This window comes from Seriola aureovittata, chromosome 5 (genome assembly GCF_021018895.1).
Source record: "Seriola aureovittata isolate HTS-2021-v1 ecotype China chromosome 5, ASM2101889v1, whole genome shotgun sequence".
Taxonomy (NCBI): Eukaryota; Metazoa; Chordata; class Actinopteri; order Carangiformes; family Carangidae; genus Seriola; species Seriola aureovittata.
In genome coordinates, this window is record NC_079368.1 from 28,450,878 (window position 1) to 28,464,340 (window position 13,463).

The 13,463-nt window shown below is 32.7% G+C and overlaps 1 protein-coding gene and 1 long non-coding RNA gene across 6 annotated transcripts in view; one reads left to right on the plus strand and one right to left on the minus strand.

Annotated features, from left to right (window-relative positions):
- LOC130169772 (uncharacterized) overlaps positions 1–2,178 on the plus strand; it is a 57,195-nt gene extending 55,017 nt beyond the window's left edge. For 2 of the 4 annotated variants that reach the window (XR_008827884.1, XR_008827882.1), the window contains one exon: positions 778–875. This is a non-coding gene — a long non-coding RNA (uncharacterized LOC130169772). Of the gene's footprint in view, positions 1–777; positions 876–1,469 lie in introns of those variants that run through there. The other 2 variants (XR_008827885.1, XR_008827883.1) reach the window with 2 other exon arrangements.
- LOC130169769 (spermatid perinuclear RNA-binding protein-like) overlaps positions 1–13,463 on the minus strand; it is an 80,288-nt gene that overhangs the window by 4,232 nt on the left and 62,593 nt on the right. For both annotated transcript variants that reach the window (XM_056376731.1, XM_056376732.1), the window contains exons 13-17: positions 12,460–12,609; positions 11,628–11,762; positions 11,070–11,210; positions 737–860; positions 85–135 (exon numbers count right to left, since the gene is read on the minus strand). In XM_056376731.1, the coding sequence (XP_056232706.1) occupies positions 85–135; positions 737–860; positions 11,070–11,210; positions 11,628–11,762; positions 12,460–12,609 (601 nt within the window). The remainder of the gene's footprint in view (positions 1–84; positions 136–736; positions 861–11,069; positions 11,211–11,627; positions 11,763–12,459; positions 12,610–13,463) is intronic.

Genomic DNA, 13,463 nt, shown 5'->3' on the forward strand with positions numbered 1-13,463 from the left:
AAAAGAACTCAAATGTTGGGATGTAGCGATGAAGATTTAATGGATGGATTATTGTTTATCAGTTAGAGAGGACATTGATCTTACCGTAGGCTGGGAGGGCGCCTGCAGGGCTGTAGCCATAAGGAGCACCAAAACCTGGGAGGAGAAAGACAAAGTATGATAACAGAAAACATCAACTGTTCAATCAGACGATTCTATGTGCATCATCCGCAGCTGCAGTGATTAGTCCCAATTCAACAGTAATTTTAATAATTTTTTAAAGCCTCCAGCTTCTCCAGTGTGAGCTGTCTGTACAGGACCAGTGAAAACAGGTTTATACTTGAGACACTAAATTGTTAAACTCCACCCTTAGGCTAATAACCAATCAAAACTAACCAATAACCCTAAATTTGCGTCTTCTTAAAGTTATCTGATGTTGTGAATGTGGAGCCCTCAGATAATAAATCCAGCAAAACTGACATTTCTCCAGTTAATCTCCAGCCTTTACCAAAGTAAAACTACAGGGTGTCACACAGCTGTCAGTTCAGCGTTTATGAACATGAGCTTGTATTGCTGCTCACGTGCGAAACAGTGATCAATTGTTTTTTTACTGCAAACTTTTATGGAATAAAACGGTAGAATTCATTTTTTAATCATATGTGTTTCCCTCCCCTCCGTCTTTTGCTTATAACTTACATATGAAAACATCTCTCTACTATATATACAGTATATATATATATATGTATCTGTGACTCACCTGGGGGGATGTATCCATGTGTGGCTGGGGTGCTGATGTAGGGAGCTCGGGGGATGACGGGGACGCGTGGAGGTCTGGCAGCGAGGGCCGGGAGGGTCAGCACTGAGGCCACAGGTCGCTTTGGCTGCACAACACAAACACACACAGATACAGACACCTCCAGACTCAGAGACAGTTTCTTCCCCAAGGCCGTTAATGCACTGAACACTGCAATAATCATCAACCAACTGTTATTCATCCCACACTGTCATCTACTCATGTGCAATACCAACACATACCTCGACATTTGTCGACAATGTTTATACATATTTTGTTGGGCGTAGGTTTGGTCTCAACATTTGTAGGGATGCAACAACTCCGCCACACCTCCAAAACAAAGAGCTTGACTTTTAAATGTTGTCTAAATGTTATATATATATATATGGCATTACCTTGGGGTCATTTTTGACCTCATCTTTTACTTCACACATAAAACAAGTTTCTAGGACAGCCTTCTTCCACCTGCACAACATTATGAAAATTAGAAACATCCTGTCACTAAAAGGTTGCGGAAAAACTAGTCCATGCATTTGTTACCTCTAGACTAGACTGCAGAATTCTTTATTATCTGGGTTCAGGAGGCAGAGACCATATCTACATTTAAGATCAGGCTTAAAACTGTCCTAAAGCTGTCTCTCTCCATTTATATCTTATTACTTCATGTCACCAATTTTCAATTTTTTCTCTCCCATAGTTTGTGCTTCTCCTCTCTTTGTCTCTTTCTCTGTCCTCATTCTGCAGGTATCTCTTTTTTTTGGAGGAGCAGGATCCAGATCTGCCATGACGACACTCAACATTACTATTAGTATGATTATTTCCACTGTAACGATTAACAGCAGATATGATAACCCTGTTACCTATTGGTATAACTTCTTATTTTCACTGTTAGAATTAACAATCAACGGTGTATACTGCTGTCAGTGGTTTTCCTTACTCCTGTTGAACAGTGCTTGCTCTTTCTAGGAACTGTTGGGTTTCTCTCTAGAAATAAATAAGGTCTTGACCATACCTTGTAAAGTGCCATGAGATAATGTACATTATGATTTGGTGCTATGCAAATAGAATTGAATTGAATTCAATAGTAAAGCATCAAAAATTTCATTAAAAAATTATACTATAGTAAGTGTGACGGCCCCAGGGCCTCTATCAGGGCTTGTGTGTGTGTTTCGTTGTGTTCTGTGTTCATGTAGGTTCCTAGGTGGGTGGAGCTGGAGGCCATCGAGGAAGTGAAGGCAGTTGGCCACCGTCTTCCACCTAGATTATACAGGACTGCCCCATCCCGACACTAAGGAGGCTCCCTCTTTGCACCACATGATCTTATGTTGGAGTCTTGATTTTCTGTTTCTTTTGTTATCTTTGTAAGAACAACAAGAATGACTGTTAAATAAAATTCCTTTGTTTTCCATGTTTTCCTTATTAGCTATGGTCTCAGAGCTGGGCCATAACACAAGTCATACAAAAATACATCATAGTATATTAAGGCATAAAAGGTCATTAAAATCTTCTTAGTATGGCAAGGAATGAGACAAAGTAATATAATTAGGCATAAAAATGCCAAAAAACGTTTATGTATAGTATCGCAGAAAAATGCCAAAAACGTCATAGTATAGTATGGCATAAAATGTCAAAAAAATATCATAGTATATTAAGGCATGAAAGGTCATAAAAACGTCATAGTATGTGAAGGTATGAGACGAAATAATATAATTAGGCATAAAAATGCCAAAAAACGTTTATGTATAGTATCGTAGAAAAATGCCAAAAACGTCATAGTATAGTATGGCATAAAATGTCAAAAAAATATCATAGTATATTAATGCATAAAAGGTCATAAAAACGTCATAGTATGGTGAGTCATTAGACGTAATAATATAATTAGGCATAAAAATGCCAAAAAACATCTAAGTATAGTATGGCAGAAAAATGCCCAAGAAATTCATAGTATAGTATGGCATAAAATGTCAAAAAAATATCATAGTATATTAAGGCATAAAAGGTCATAAAAACTTCTTAGTATGGCAAGGAATAAGACAAAGTAATATAATTAGGCATAAAAATGCCAAAAAACATCTAAGTATAGTATGGCAGAAAAAGGCCAAAAACGTCATAGTATAGTATGGCATAAAATGTCAAAAAAATATCATAGTATATTAATGCATAAAAGGTCATAAAAACGTCATAGTATAGTATGGCAGAAAAATGCCAAGAAATTCATAGTATAGTATGGCATAAAATGTCAAAAAAATATCATAGTATATTAAGGCATAAAAGGTCATAAAAACTTCATAGTATGGTCAGGCATCAAACAAGACAGTATAGTAAGGCATAAACTGTCAAAAAATATCATAGTATATTAAGGCATAAAAGGTCATTAAAACGTCATAATATGGTGAGTCATTAAACAAAATAATATAATTAGGCATAAAAATGCCAAAAAACGTTTATGTATAGTATCGCAGAAAAATGCCAAAAACGTCATAGTATAGTATGGCATAAAATGTCAAAAAAATATCATAGTATATTAAGGCATAAAAGGTCATTAAAACGTCATAATATGGTGAGTCATTAGACAAAATAATATAATTAGGCATAAAAATGCCAAAAAACGTTTATGTATAGTATCGCAGAAAAATGCCAAAAACGTCATAGTATAGTATGGCATAAAATGTCAAAAAAATATCATAGTATATTGAGGCATGAAAGGTCATAAAAACGTCATAGTATGTGAATGTATGAGACGAAATAATATAATGAGGCATAAAAATGCCACAAAACGTCAAAGTTATAGTATGGCATAAAATGTCAAAAAAATATCATAGTATATTAATGCATAAGAGGTCATAAAAAGTTCTTAGCATGGCAAGGAATGAGAAAGTAATATAATGAGGTATAAAAATGCCAAAAAATGTTTAAGTATAATATCGCAGAAAAATGCCAAAAACGTCATAGTATAGTATGGCATAAAATGTCAAAAAAATATCATAGTATATTAATGCATAAAAGGTCATAAAAACGTCATAGTATGTGAGTCATTAGACAAAATAATATAATTAGGCATAAAAATGCCAAAAAACATCTAAGTATAGTATCGCAGAAAAATGCCCAAGAAATTCATAGTATAGTATGGCATAAAATGTCAAAAAAATATCATAGTATATTAAGGCATAAAAGGTCATTAAAACGTCATAATATGGTGAGTCATTAGACAAAATAATATAATTAGGCATAAAAATGCCAAAAAATGTTTAAGTATAGTATCGCAGAAAAATGCCAAAAACGTCATAGTATAGTATGGCATAAAATGTCAAAAAAATATCATAGTATATTGAGGCATGAAAGGTCATAAAAACGTCATAGTATGTGAAGGTATGAGACGAAATAATATAATGAGGCATAAAAATGCCAAAAAACGTCAAAGTTATAGTATGGCATAAAATGTCAAAAAAATATCATAGTATATTAATGCATGAAAGGTCATAAAAACGTCATAGTATGTGAATGTATGAGACGAAATAATATAATGAGGTATAAAAATGCCAAAAAATGTTTAAGTATAGTATCGCAGAAAAAGGCCAAAAACGTCATAGTATAGTATGGCATAAAATGTCAAAAAAATATCATAGTATATTAATGCATAAAAGGTCATAAAAACTTCTTAGTATGGCAAGGAATGAGACAAAATAATATAATTAGGCATAAAAATGCCAAAAAACGTTTAAGTATAGCATCGCAGAAAAAGGCCAAAAACGTCATAGTATAGTATGGCATAAAATGTCAAAAAAATATCATAGTATATTAAGGCATGAAAGGTCATAAAAACGTCATAGTATGTGAATGTATGAGACGAAATAATATAATGAGGTATAAAAATGCCAAAAAACGTTTAAGTATAGTATCGCAGAAAAAGGCCAAAAACGTCATAGTATAGTATGGCATAAAATGTCAAAAAAATATCATAGTATATTAATGCATAAAAGGTCATAAAAACTTCTTAGTATGGCAAGGAATGAGACAAAGTAATATAATTAGGCATAAAAATGCCAAAAAACATCTAAGTATAGTTTTGCAGAAAAATGCCCAAGAATGTCATAGTATAGTATGGCATAAAATGTCAAAAAAATATCATAGTATATTAATGCATGAAAGGTCATAAAAACGTCATAGTATGTGAATGTATGAGACGAAATAATATAATGAGGTATAAAAATGCCAAAAAATGTTTAAGTATAGTATCGCAGAAAAAGGCCAAAAACGTCATAGTATAGTATGGCATAAAATGTCAAAAAAATATCATAGTATATTAATGCATAAAAGGTCATAAAAACTTCTTAGTATGGCAAGGAATGAGACAAAGTAATATAATTAGGCATAAAAATGCCAAAAAACGTTTAAGTATAGCATCGCAGAAAAATGCCAAAAACGTCATAGTATAGTATGGCATAAAATGTCAAAAAAATATCATAGTATATTATTGCATAAAAGGTCATAAAAACGTCATAGTATGGTGAGTCATTAGACGAAATAATATAATTAGGCATAAAAATGCCAAAAAACATCTAAGTATAGTATGGCAGAAAAATGCCCAAGAAATTCATAGTATAGTATGGCATAAAATGTCAAAAAAATATCATAGTATATTAAGGCATAAAAGGTCATAAAAACTTCATAGTATGGTCAGGCATCAAACAAGACAGTATAGTAAGGCAGAAAAATGCCAAAAAATATCATAGTATATTAAGGCATGAAAGGTCATAAAAACGTCATAGTATGTGAATGTATGAGACGAAATAATATAATTAGGCATAAAAATGCCAAAAAACGTTTATGTATAGTATCGCAGAAAAATGCCAAAAACGTCATAGTATAGTATGGCATAAAATGTCAAAAAAATATCATAGTATATTAAGGCATAAAAGGTCATTAAAACGTCATAATATGGTGAGTCATTAGACAAAATAATATAATTAGGCATAAAAATGCCAAAAAACGTTTATGTATAGTATCGCAGAAAAATGCCAAAAACGTCATAGTATAGTATGGCATAAAATGTCAAAAAAATATCATAGTATATTGAGGCATGAAAGGTCATAAAAATGTCATAAAAACGTCATAGTATGTGAATGTATGAGACGAAATAATATAATGAGGCATAAAAATGCCACAAAACGTCAAAGTTATAGTATGGCATAAAATGTCAAAAAAATATCATAGTATATTAATGCATAAGAGGTCATAAAAAGTTCTTAGCATGGCAAGGAATGAGAAAGTAATATAATGAGGTATAAAAATGCCAAAAAATGTTCAAGTATAATATCGCAGAAAAATGCCAAAAACGTCATAGTATAGTATGGCATAAAATGTCAAAAAAATATCATAGTATATTAATGCATAAAAGGTCATAAAAACGTCATAGTATGGTGAGTCATTAGACAAAATAACATAATTAGGCATAAAAATGCCAAAAAACATCTAAGTATAGTATCGCAGAAAAATGCCCAAGAAATTCATAGTATAGTATGGCATAAAATGTCAAAAAAATATCATAGTATATTAAGGCATAAAAGGTCATTAAAACGTCATAATATGGTGAGTCATTAGACAAAATAATATAATTAGGCATAAAAATGCCAAAAAATGTTTAAGTATAGTATCGCAGAAAAATGCCAAAAACGTCATAGTATAGTATGGCATAAAATGTCAAAAAAATATCATAGTATATTGAGGCATGAAAGGTCATAAAAACGTCATAGTATGTGAAGGTATGAGACGAAATAATATAATGAGGCATAAAAATGCCAAAAAACGTCAAAGTTATAGTATGGCATAAAATGTCAAAAAAATATCATAGTATATTAATGCATGAAAGGTCATAAAAACGTCATAGTATGTGAATGTATGAGACGAAATAATATAATGAGGTATAAAAATGCCAAAAAATGTTTAAGTATAGTATCGCAGAAAAAGGCCAAAAACGTCATAGTATAGTATGGCATAAAATGTCAAAAAAAAATCATAGTATATTAATGCATAAAAGGTCATAAAAACTTCTTAGTATGGCAAGGAATGAGACAAAGTAATATAATTAGGCATAAAAATGCCAAAAAACGTTTAAGTATAGCATCGCAGAAAAATGCCAAAAACGTCATAGTATAGTATGGCATAAAATGTCAAAAAAATATCATAGTATATTAATGCATAAAAGGTCATAAAAACGTCATAGTATGGTCAGGCATCAAACAAGACAGTATAGTAAGGCATAAACTGTCAAAAAAAATATCATAGTATATTAAGGCATAAAAGGTCATTAAAACGTCATAATATGGTGAGTCATTAGACAAAATAATATAATTAGGCATAAAAATGCCAAAAAACGTTTATGTATAGTATCGCAGAAAAATGCCAAAAACGTCATAGTATAGTATGGCATAAAATGTCAAAAAAATATCATAGTATATTAATGCATAAAAGGTCATAAAAAGTTCTTAGTATGGCAAGGAATGAGACATAGTAATATAATTAGGCATAAAAATGCCAAAAAACGTTTATGTATAGTATCGCAGAAAAATGCCAAAAACGTCATAGTATAGTATGGCATAAAATGTCAAAAAAATATCATAGTATATTGAGGCATGAAAGGTCATAAAAACGTCATAGTATGTGAATGTATGAGACGAAATAATATAATGAGGCATAAAAATGCCACAAAACGTCAAAGTTATAGTATGGCATAAAATGTCAAAAAAATATCATAGTATATTAATGCATAAGAGGTCATAAAAAGTTCTTAGCATGGCAAGGAATGAGAAAGTAATATAATGAGGTATAAAAATGCCAAAAAATGTTTAAGTATAATATCGCAGAAAAATGCCAAAAACGTCATAGTATAGTATGGCATAAAATGTCAAAAAAATATCATAGTATATTAATGCATAAAAGGTCATAAAAACGTCATAGTATGGTGAGTCATTAGACAAAATAATATAATTAGGCATAAAAATGCCAAAAAACATCTAAGTATAGTATGGCAGAAAAATGCCCAAGAAATTCATAGTATAGTATGGCATAAAAGGTCATTAAAATCTTCTTAGTATGGCAAGGAATGAGACAAAATAATATAATTAGGCATAAAAATGCCAAAAAACGTTTATGTATAGTATCGCAGAAAAATGCCAAAAACGTCATAGTATAGTATGGCATAAAATGTCAAAAATATATCATAGTATATTAATGCATAAAAGGTCATAAAAACGTCATAGTATGGTGAGTCATTAGACAAAATAATATAATTAGGCATAAAAATGCCAAAAAACATCTAAGTATAGTATGGCAGAAAAATGCCCAAGAAATTCATAGTATAGTATGGCATAAAATGTCAAAAAAATATCATAGTATATTAAGGCATAAAAGGTCATTAAAATCTTCTTAGTATGGCAAGGAATGAGACAAAATAATATAATTAGGCATAAAAATGCCAAAAAACGTTTATGTATAGTATCGCAGAAAAATGCCAAAAACGTCATAGTATAGTATGGCATAAAATGTCAAAAAAATATCATAGTATATTAAGGCATAAAAGGTCATAAAAACGTCATAGTATGTGAAGGTATGAGACGAAATAATATAATGAGGCATAAAAATGCCAAAAAACGTCAAAGTTATAGTATGGCATAAAATGTCAAAAAAATATCATAGTATATTAAGGCATAAAAGGTCATAAAAACGTCATAGTATGTGAAGGTATGAGACGAAATAATATAATGATGCATAAAAATGCCACAAAACGTCAAAGTTATAGTATGGCATAAAATGTTAAAAAAATATTATAGTATATTAAGGCATGAAAGGTCATAAAAATGTCATAGTATGGTGAGTCATTAGACGAAATAATATAATTAGGCATAAAAATGCCAAAAAACATCTAAGTATAGTATTGCAGAAAAATGCCCAAGAATGTCATAGTATAGTATGGCATAAAATGTCATAAAAACGTCATAGTATGGTCAGGCATCAAACAAGACAGTATAGTAAGGCATAAACTGTCAAAAAAAATATCATAGTATATTAATGCATAAAAGGTCATAAAAACGTCATAATATGGTGAGTCATTAGACGAAATAATATAATTAGGCATAAAAATGCCAAAAAACGTTTAAGTATAGCATCGCAGAAAAAGGCCAAAAACGTCATAGTATAGTATGGCATAAAATGTCAAAAAAATATCATAGTATATTAAGGCATGAAAGGTCATAAAAACGTCATAGTATGTGAATGTATGAGACGAAATAATATAATGAGGTATAAAAATGCCAAAAAACGTTTAAGTATAGTATCGCAGAAAAAGGCCAAAAACGTCATAGTATAGTATGGCATAAAATGTCAAAAAAATATCATAGTATATTAATGCATAAAAGGTCATAAAAACTTCTTAGTATGGCAAGGAATGAGACAAAGTAATATAATTAGGCATAAAAATGCCAAAAAACATCTAAGTATAGTTTTGCAGAAAAATGCCCAAGAATGTCATAGTATAGTATGGCATAAAATGTCAAAAAAATATCATAGTATATTAAGGCATGAAAGGTCATAAAAACGTCATAGTATGTGAATGTATGAGACGAAATAATATAATTAGGCATAAAAATGCCAAAAAACGTTTAAATATAGCATCGCAGAAAAATGCCAAAAACGTCATAGTATAGTATGGCATAAAATGTCAAAAAAATATCATAGTATATTAAGGCATGAAAGGTCATAAAAACGTCATAGTATGTGAAGGTATGAGACGAAATAATATAATGATGCATAAAAATGCCACAAAACGTCAAAGTTATAGTATGGCATAAAATGTTAAAAAAATATCATAGTATATTAAGGCATGAAAGGTCATAAAAATGTCATAGTATGGTGAATCATTAGACGAAATAATATAATTACGCATAAAAATGCCAAAAAACATCTAAGTATAGTATTGCAGAAAAATGCCCAAGAATGTCATAGTATAGTATGGCATAAAATGTCATAAAAACGTCATAGTATGGTCAGGCATCAAACAAGACAGTATAGTATGGCATAAACTGTCAAAAAAAAATATCATAGTATATTAATGCATAAAAGGTCATAAAAACGTCATAATATGGTGAGTCATTAGACGAAATAATATAATTAGGCATAAAAATGCCAAAAAACGTTTAAGTATAGCATCGCAGAAAAAGGCCAAAAACGTCATAGTATAGTATGGCATAAAATGTCAAAAAAATATCATAGTATATTAAGGCATGAAAGGTCATAAAAACGTCATAGTATGTGAATGTATGAGACGAAATAATATAATGAGGTATAAAAATGCCAAATAATGTTTAAGTATAGTATCGCAGAAAAATGCCAAAAATGTCATAGTATAGTATGGCATAAAATGTCAAAAAAATATCATAGTATATTAATGCATAAAAGGTCATAAAAACGTCATAGTATGGTGAGTCATTAGACGAAATAATATAATGAGGCATAAAAATGCCAAAAAACATCTAAGTATAGTATGGCATAAAATGTCAAAAAAATATCATAGTATATTAATGCATAAAAGGTCATAAAAACCTCTTAGTATGGCAAGGAATGAGACAAAGTAATATAATTAGGCAGAAAAATGCCAAAAAACGTTTAAGTATAGCATCGCAGAAAAATGCCAAAAACGTCTTAGTATAGTATGGCATAAAAAATGTCATGAAAACGTCATATTATAGCAAAGTATGAAAAATGTCAAAGTATAGTAAGGCATTAAAAATGTCAGAAAACTGTCATAGTATAGCAAGCCATCAAAAATGTCATAGTATAGTAAGGAATGAAAATGTAATTAATATATCTATAATAAGCATTAAAAATGTCATAAAAACGTCATAGTATAGTAAGGCATTAAAAATGTCATAAAACTATCATAATATAGTAAGGCATGAAAAATGTCATAGTATAGTAAGGCATCAAAAATGTCATAACAATGTCTTAGTATACTTTAAATTAAACATTAAACATGTCCTCCCAAAATATTGGTAGGGACATGTCCATAAGCAAACCTATGCCCTTGATTTATCTTAATTTTGTAATTATTTTGTGTATTATTGTGTTGATTTATTCATATGTACCAATTAAGGAGCAATGCTCTACATTTAATTGTATGCAGAGCTTACAATGACAATAAAGGCCTTCAATTCAATTCAATTCAATTCAATTCAATACACATCAGCAACTGTACATGATGGATCACTTAAGGCTGACTACAGGAGCAGTTTAATTCACTCACTGGAGGGTTGGGCCGTTTCTTCTTGTTGGTCGTTGACTTGGAGCCGGAGAACAGGCTGTTCAGGGCAGCCAGCGCGGCGCTGGCTTTGGCCACTTTCTTATTGGGACCCGTCCCCCGGAAAACCTGCTTGTCCACCTCCACCTGTCACACCACACAAAGATATGACGTGTTCTCACTGAGGATTCAGGGGCTATAAGACATCTTTGTTTCTGTTTCTCAGTAGAACATATGTCAGAATCAGATTACACAATGTTTTGTCACTCAGGATGTTAGATTCGGGTTATCAGGCTAAAACACCACAATAAAATTCAGACGTAAAAACCAAATAAACTTCAGTGATTCAGGCTGATTTTATTGGATGAAATTTGTTTCATGTTCGGCGTCTTCTCTGGCATTCATAAGAAGTGTAAAGACTTTTGAAATGCAGGAAGCGCAGAGGAGTCGAACATCAAACGAGCTCCTTCCCTCATCAATTTCTAATAAGACCTTCTGAAAGGAAGACAGGAAATCTATGAAACGCAGTAGTGAGCGTGTGCATGTGCGTGCGTGCTCTCGTACCTCTATGATAAAGCGTTTGTCGTAGCTGTTGCCGCTCTCTGATATCAGCTCGTATTTGAGGCCGCGGCGTTTCTCGTTCAGCTCCATCACCGGGTTTTTACCTCCCGCCGTCAGGATCGGACCTGGAGCTCTGGACTGCAGACAGACAGAGAATCAGACACACGGGTCTCACGTTCTCTGGTCACAGATATGAGGTGCAACAGGTTCAAGTTTTCATTTATCTCATGTACAATAACTCCTCTTAATTCTAACACATATAAACCAATTGGTTCTCGAGGTAACATTTTATCTTTCCAGTTGTGTGGACAGGACCAGTGTGCGGCCATTTTGTTTTGAGTCTCATTCATATGTTACAAACAGCAGCTGTTTATTGATATTTGTTGATATAAGAATATTTAAAGTTGTTTATTTGGTGTTACACTGCATTAACTACTAATAATATGCATTGATTGTTGCCCTGTTCTGCCCCCCCCCCATTCAAAGGTTTCTAAAACCCCTCCTCCATGACATTACATGAACTTGGCTGATAGTAACTTATAATCAGTCCATTAAACTTCTGTGGGAACGATCCAAATGTCATCAAATATTTTCCCAGATGACTTCAGTTCAGGGTCCAGGTTGTTTTGGCAGGATGACACTTTCATAATTGACCTCACTGATGTGTTTAAGTGCTGCTGTGAATAGTGAGGAATCTCCATCACTTCACAGGTTTGTAGCCACTGTCCGTCTGTGCATCAGTCTGAACCTCATGTGTACTTGTTAATAATCCCTGTGTGTGTGTGTGTGTGTGTGTGTGTGTGTGTGTGTGTGTGTGTGAGTGTGTGTTCCCCACCTCCTGTGCGTCTGTGGAGGAGGTGATGGAGGTGGAGCTGGAGCTGGTCGACATCCTGTCGTTCTTGCCTTCGCCATCTGACTTCTCGTCAGCGCTCAGAGAGTCCACGTCTCCGTCGCTGCTGAGCACGTAGCCCAGAGCCTGCAGCGCCTGAGACCACACACACACACACACACACACACACACACACACACACACACGTTTCATTACCTTACAATAAAGATTTGAACATTCGTCTGATTAGAAAAGTCATCATGTGTGACTCAGCCGTCCATGAGCAAGGCAGTCGACCACCTCACTGCTGCTGTAGTGAGGCAGTGAAGTGGCCATAAACGCCATCAACGCCATGAACACCATCAACACCATCAACAGCACAAGGACTGGCTGTACTGGGAGTGTGAACGTGTAACTGAAGGAAAAAATGTGTGTGAAACAGAGACAGTGTGAGCAGTCGGACTTCAATAAAATCTTTGTCACAAAAAGAAAACGTTCTGTTCATTTCACGTCTTTAAACGTCTCGCTGACAAACTACAGCAGAAGTCCGAGTCTGAGACCTGTTAGCATAACGAAGCGTTATTATCATTATTGATTAATCTGCTGATTATTTTTGTGATCAGTGGTTTTGGACAAAAAGTAATAAACCAATCACAACAATCAGTTTCCCAGAGTCTGTTTGTCTGATCAACAGTCAAAAACTAACTGACTAATTGTTTTAGCTTTACTAATAATGGGAAGTTAGTTTGGAAACTTATTACACTGAGGAGATTTGTGTGATCAATTTAATCTGTTCATTTAGAGAACAAAATAAAGTAATAAAACCCAATTCCCCATTGAACTTATTCATTAGTTTCTGGTGCAGTCTCTTATTGTTTTAGTTATGAGGCGTCTCTGTATTGAAGGTTTGAACGTAACGAGTTTATTAGAGATGTTTTGTCAACAGAACTTGAACCGAATCAGCTGAAAAGAAATGTTGTATGAGAGCACGGGGACGAAGGAGCAGAGAA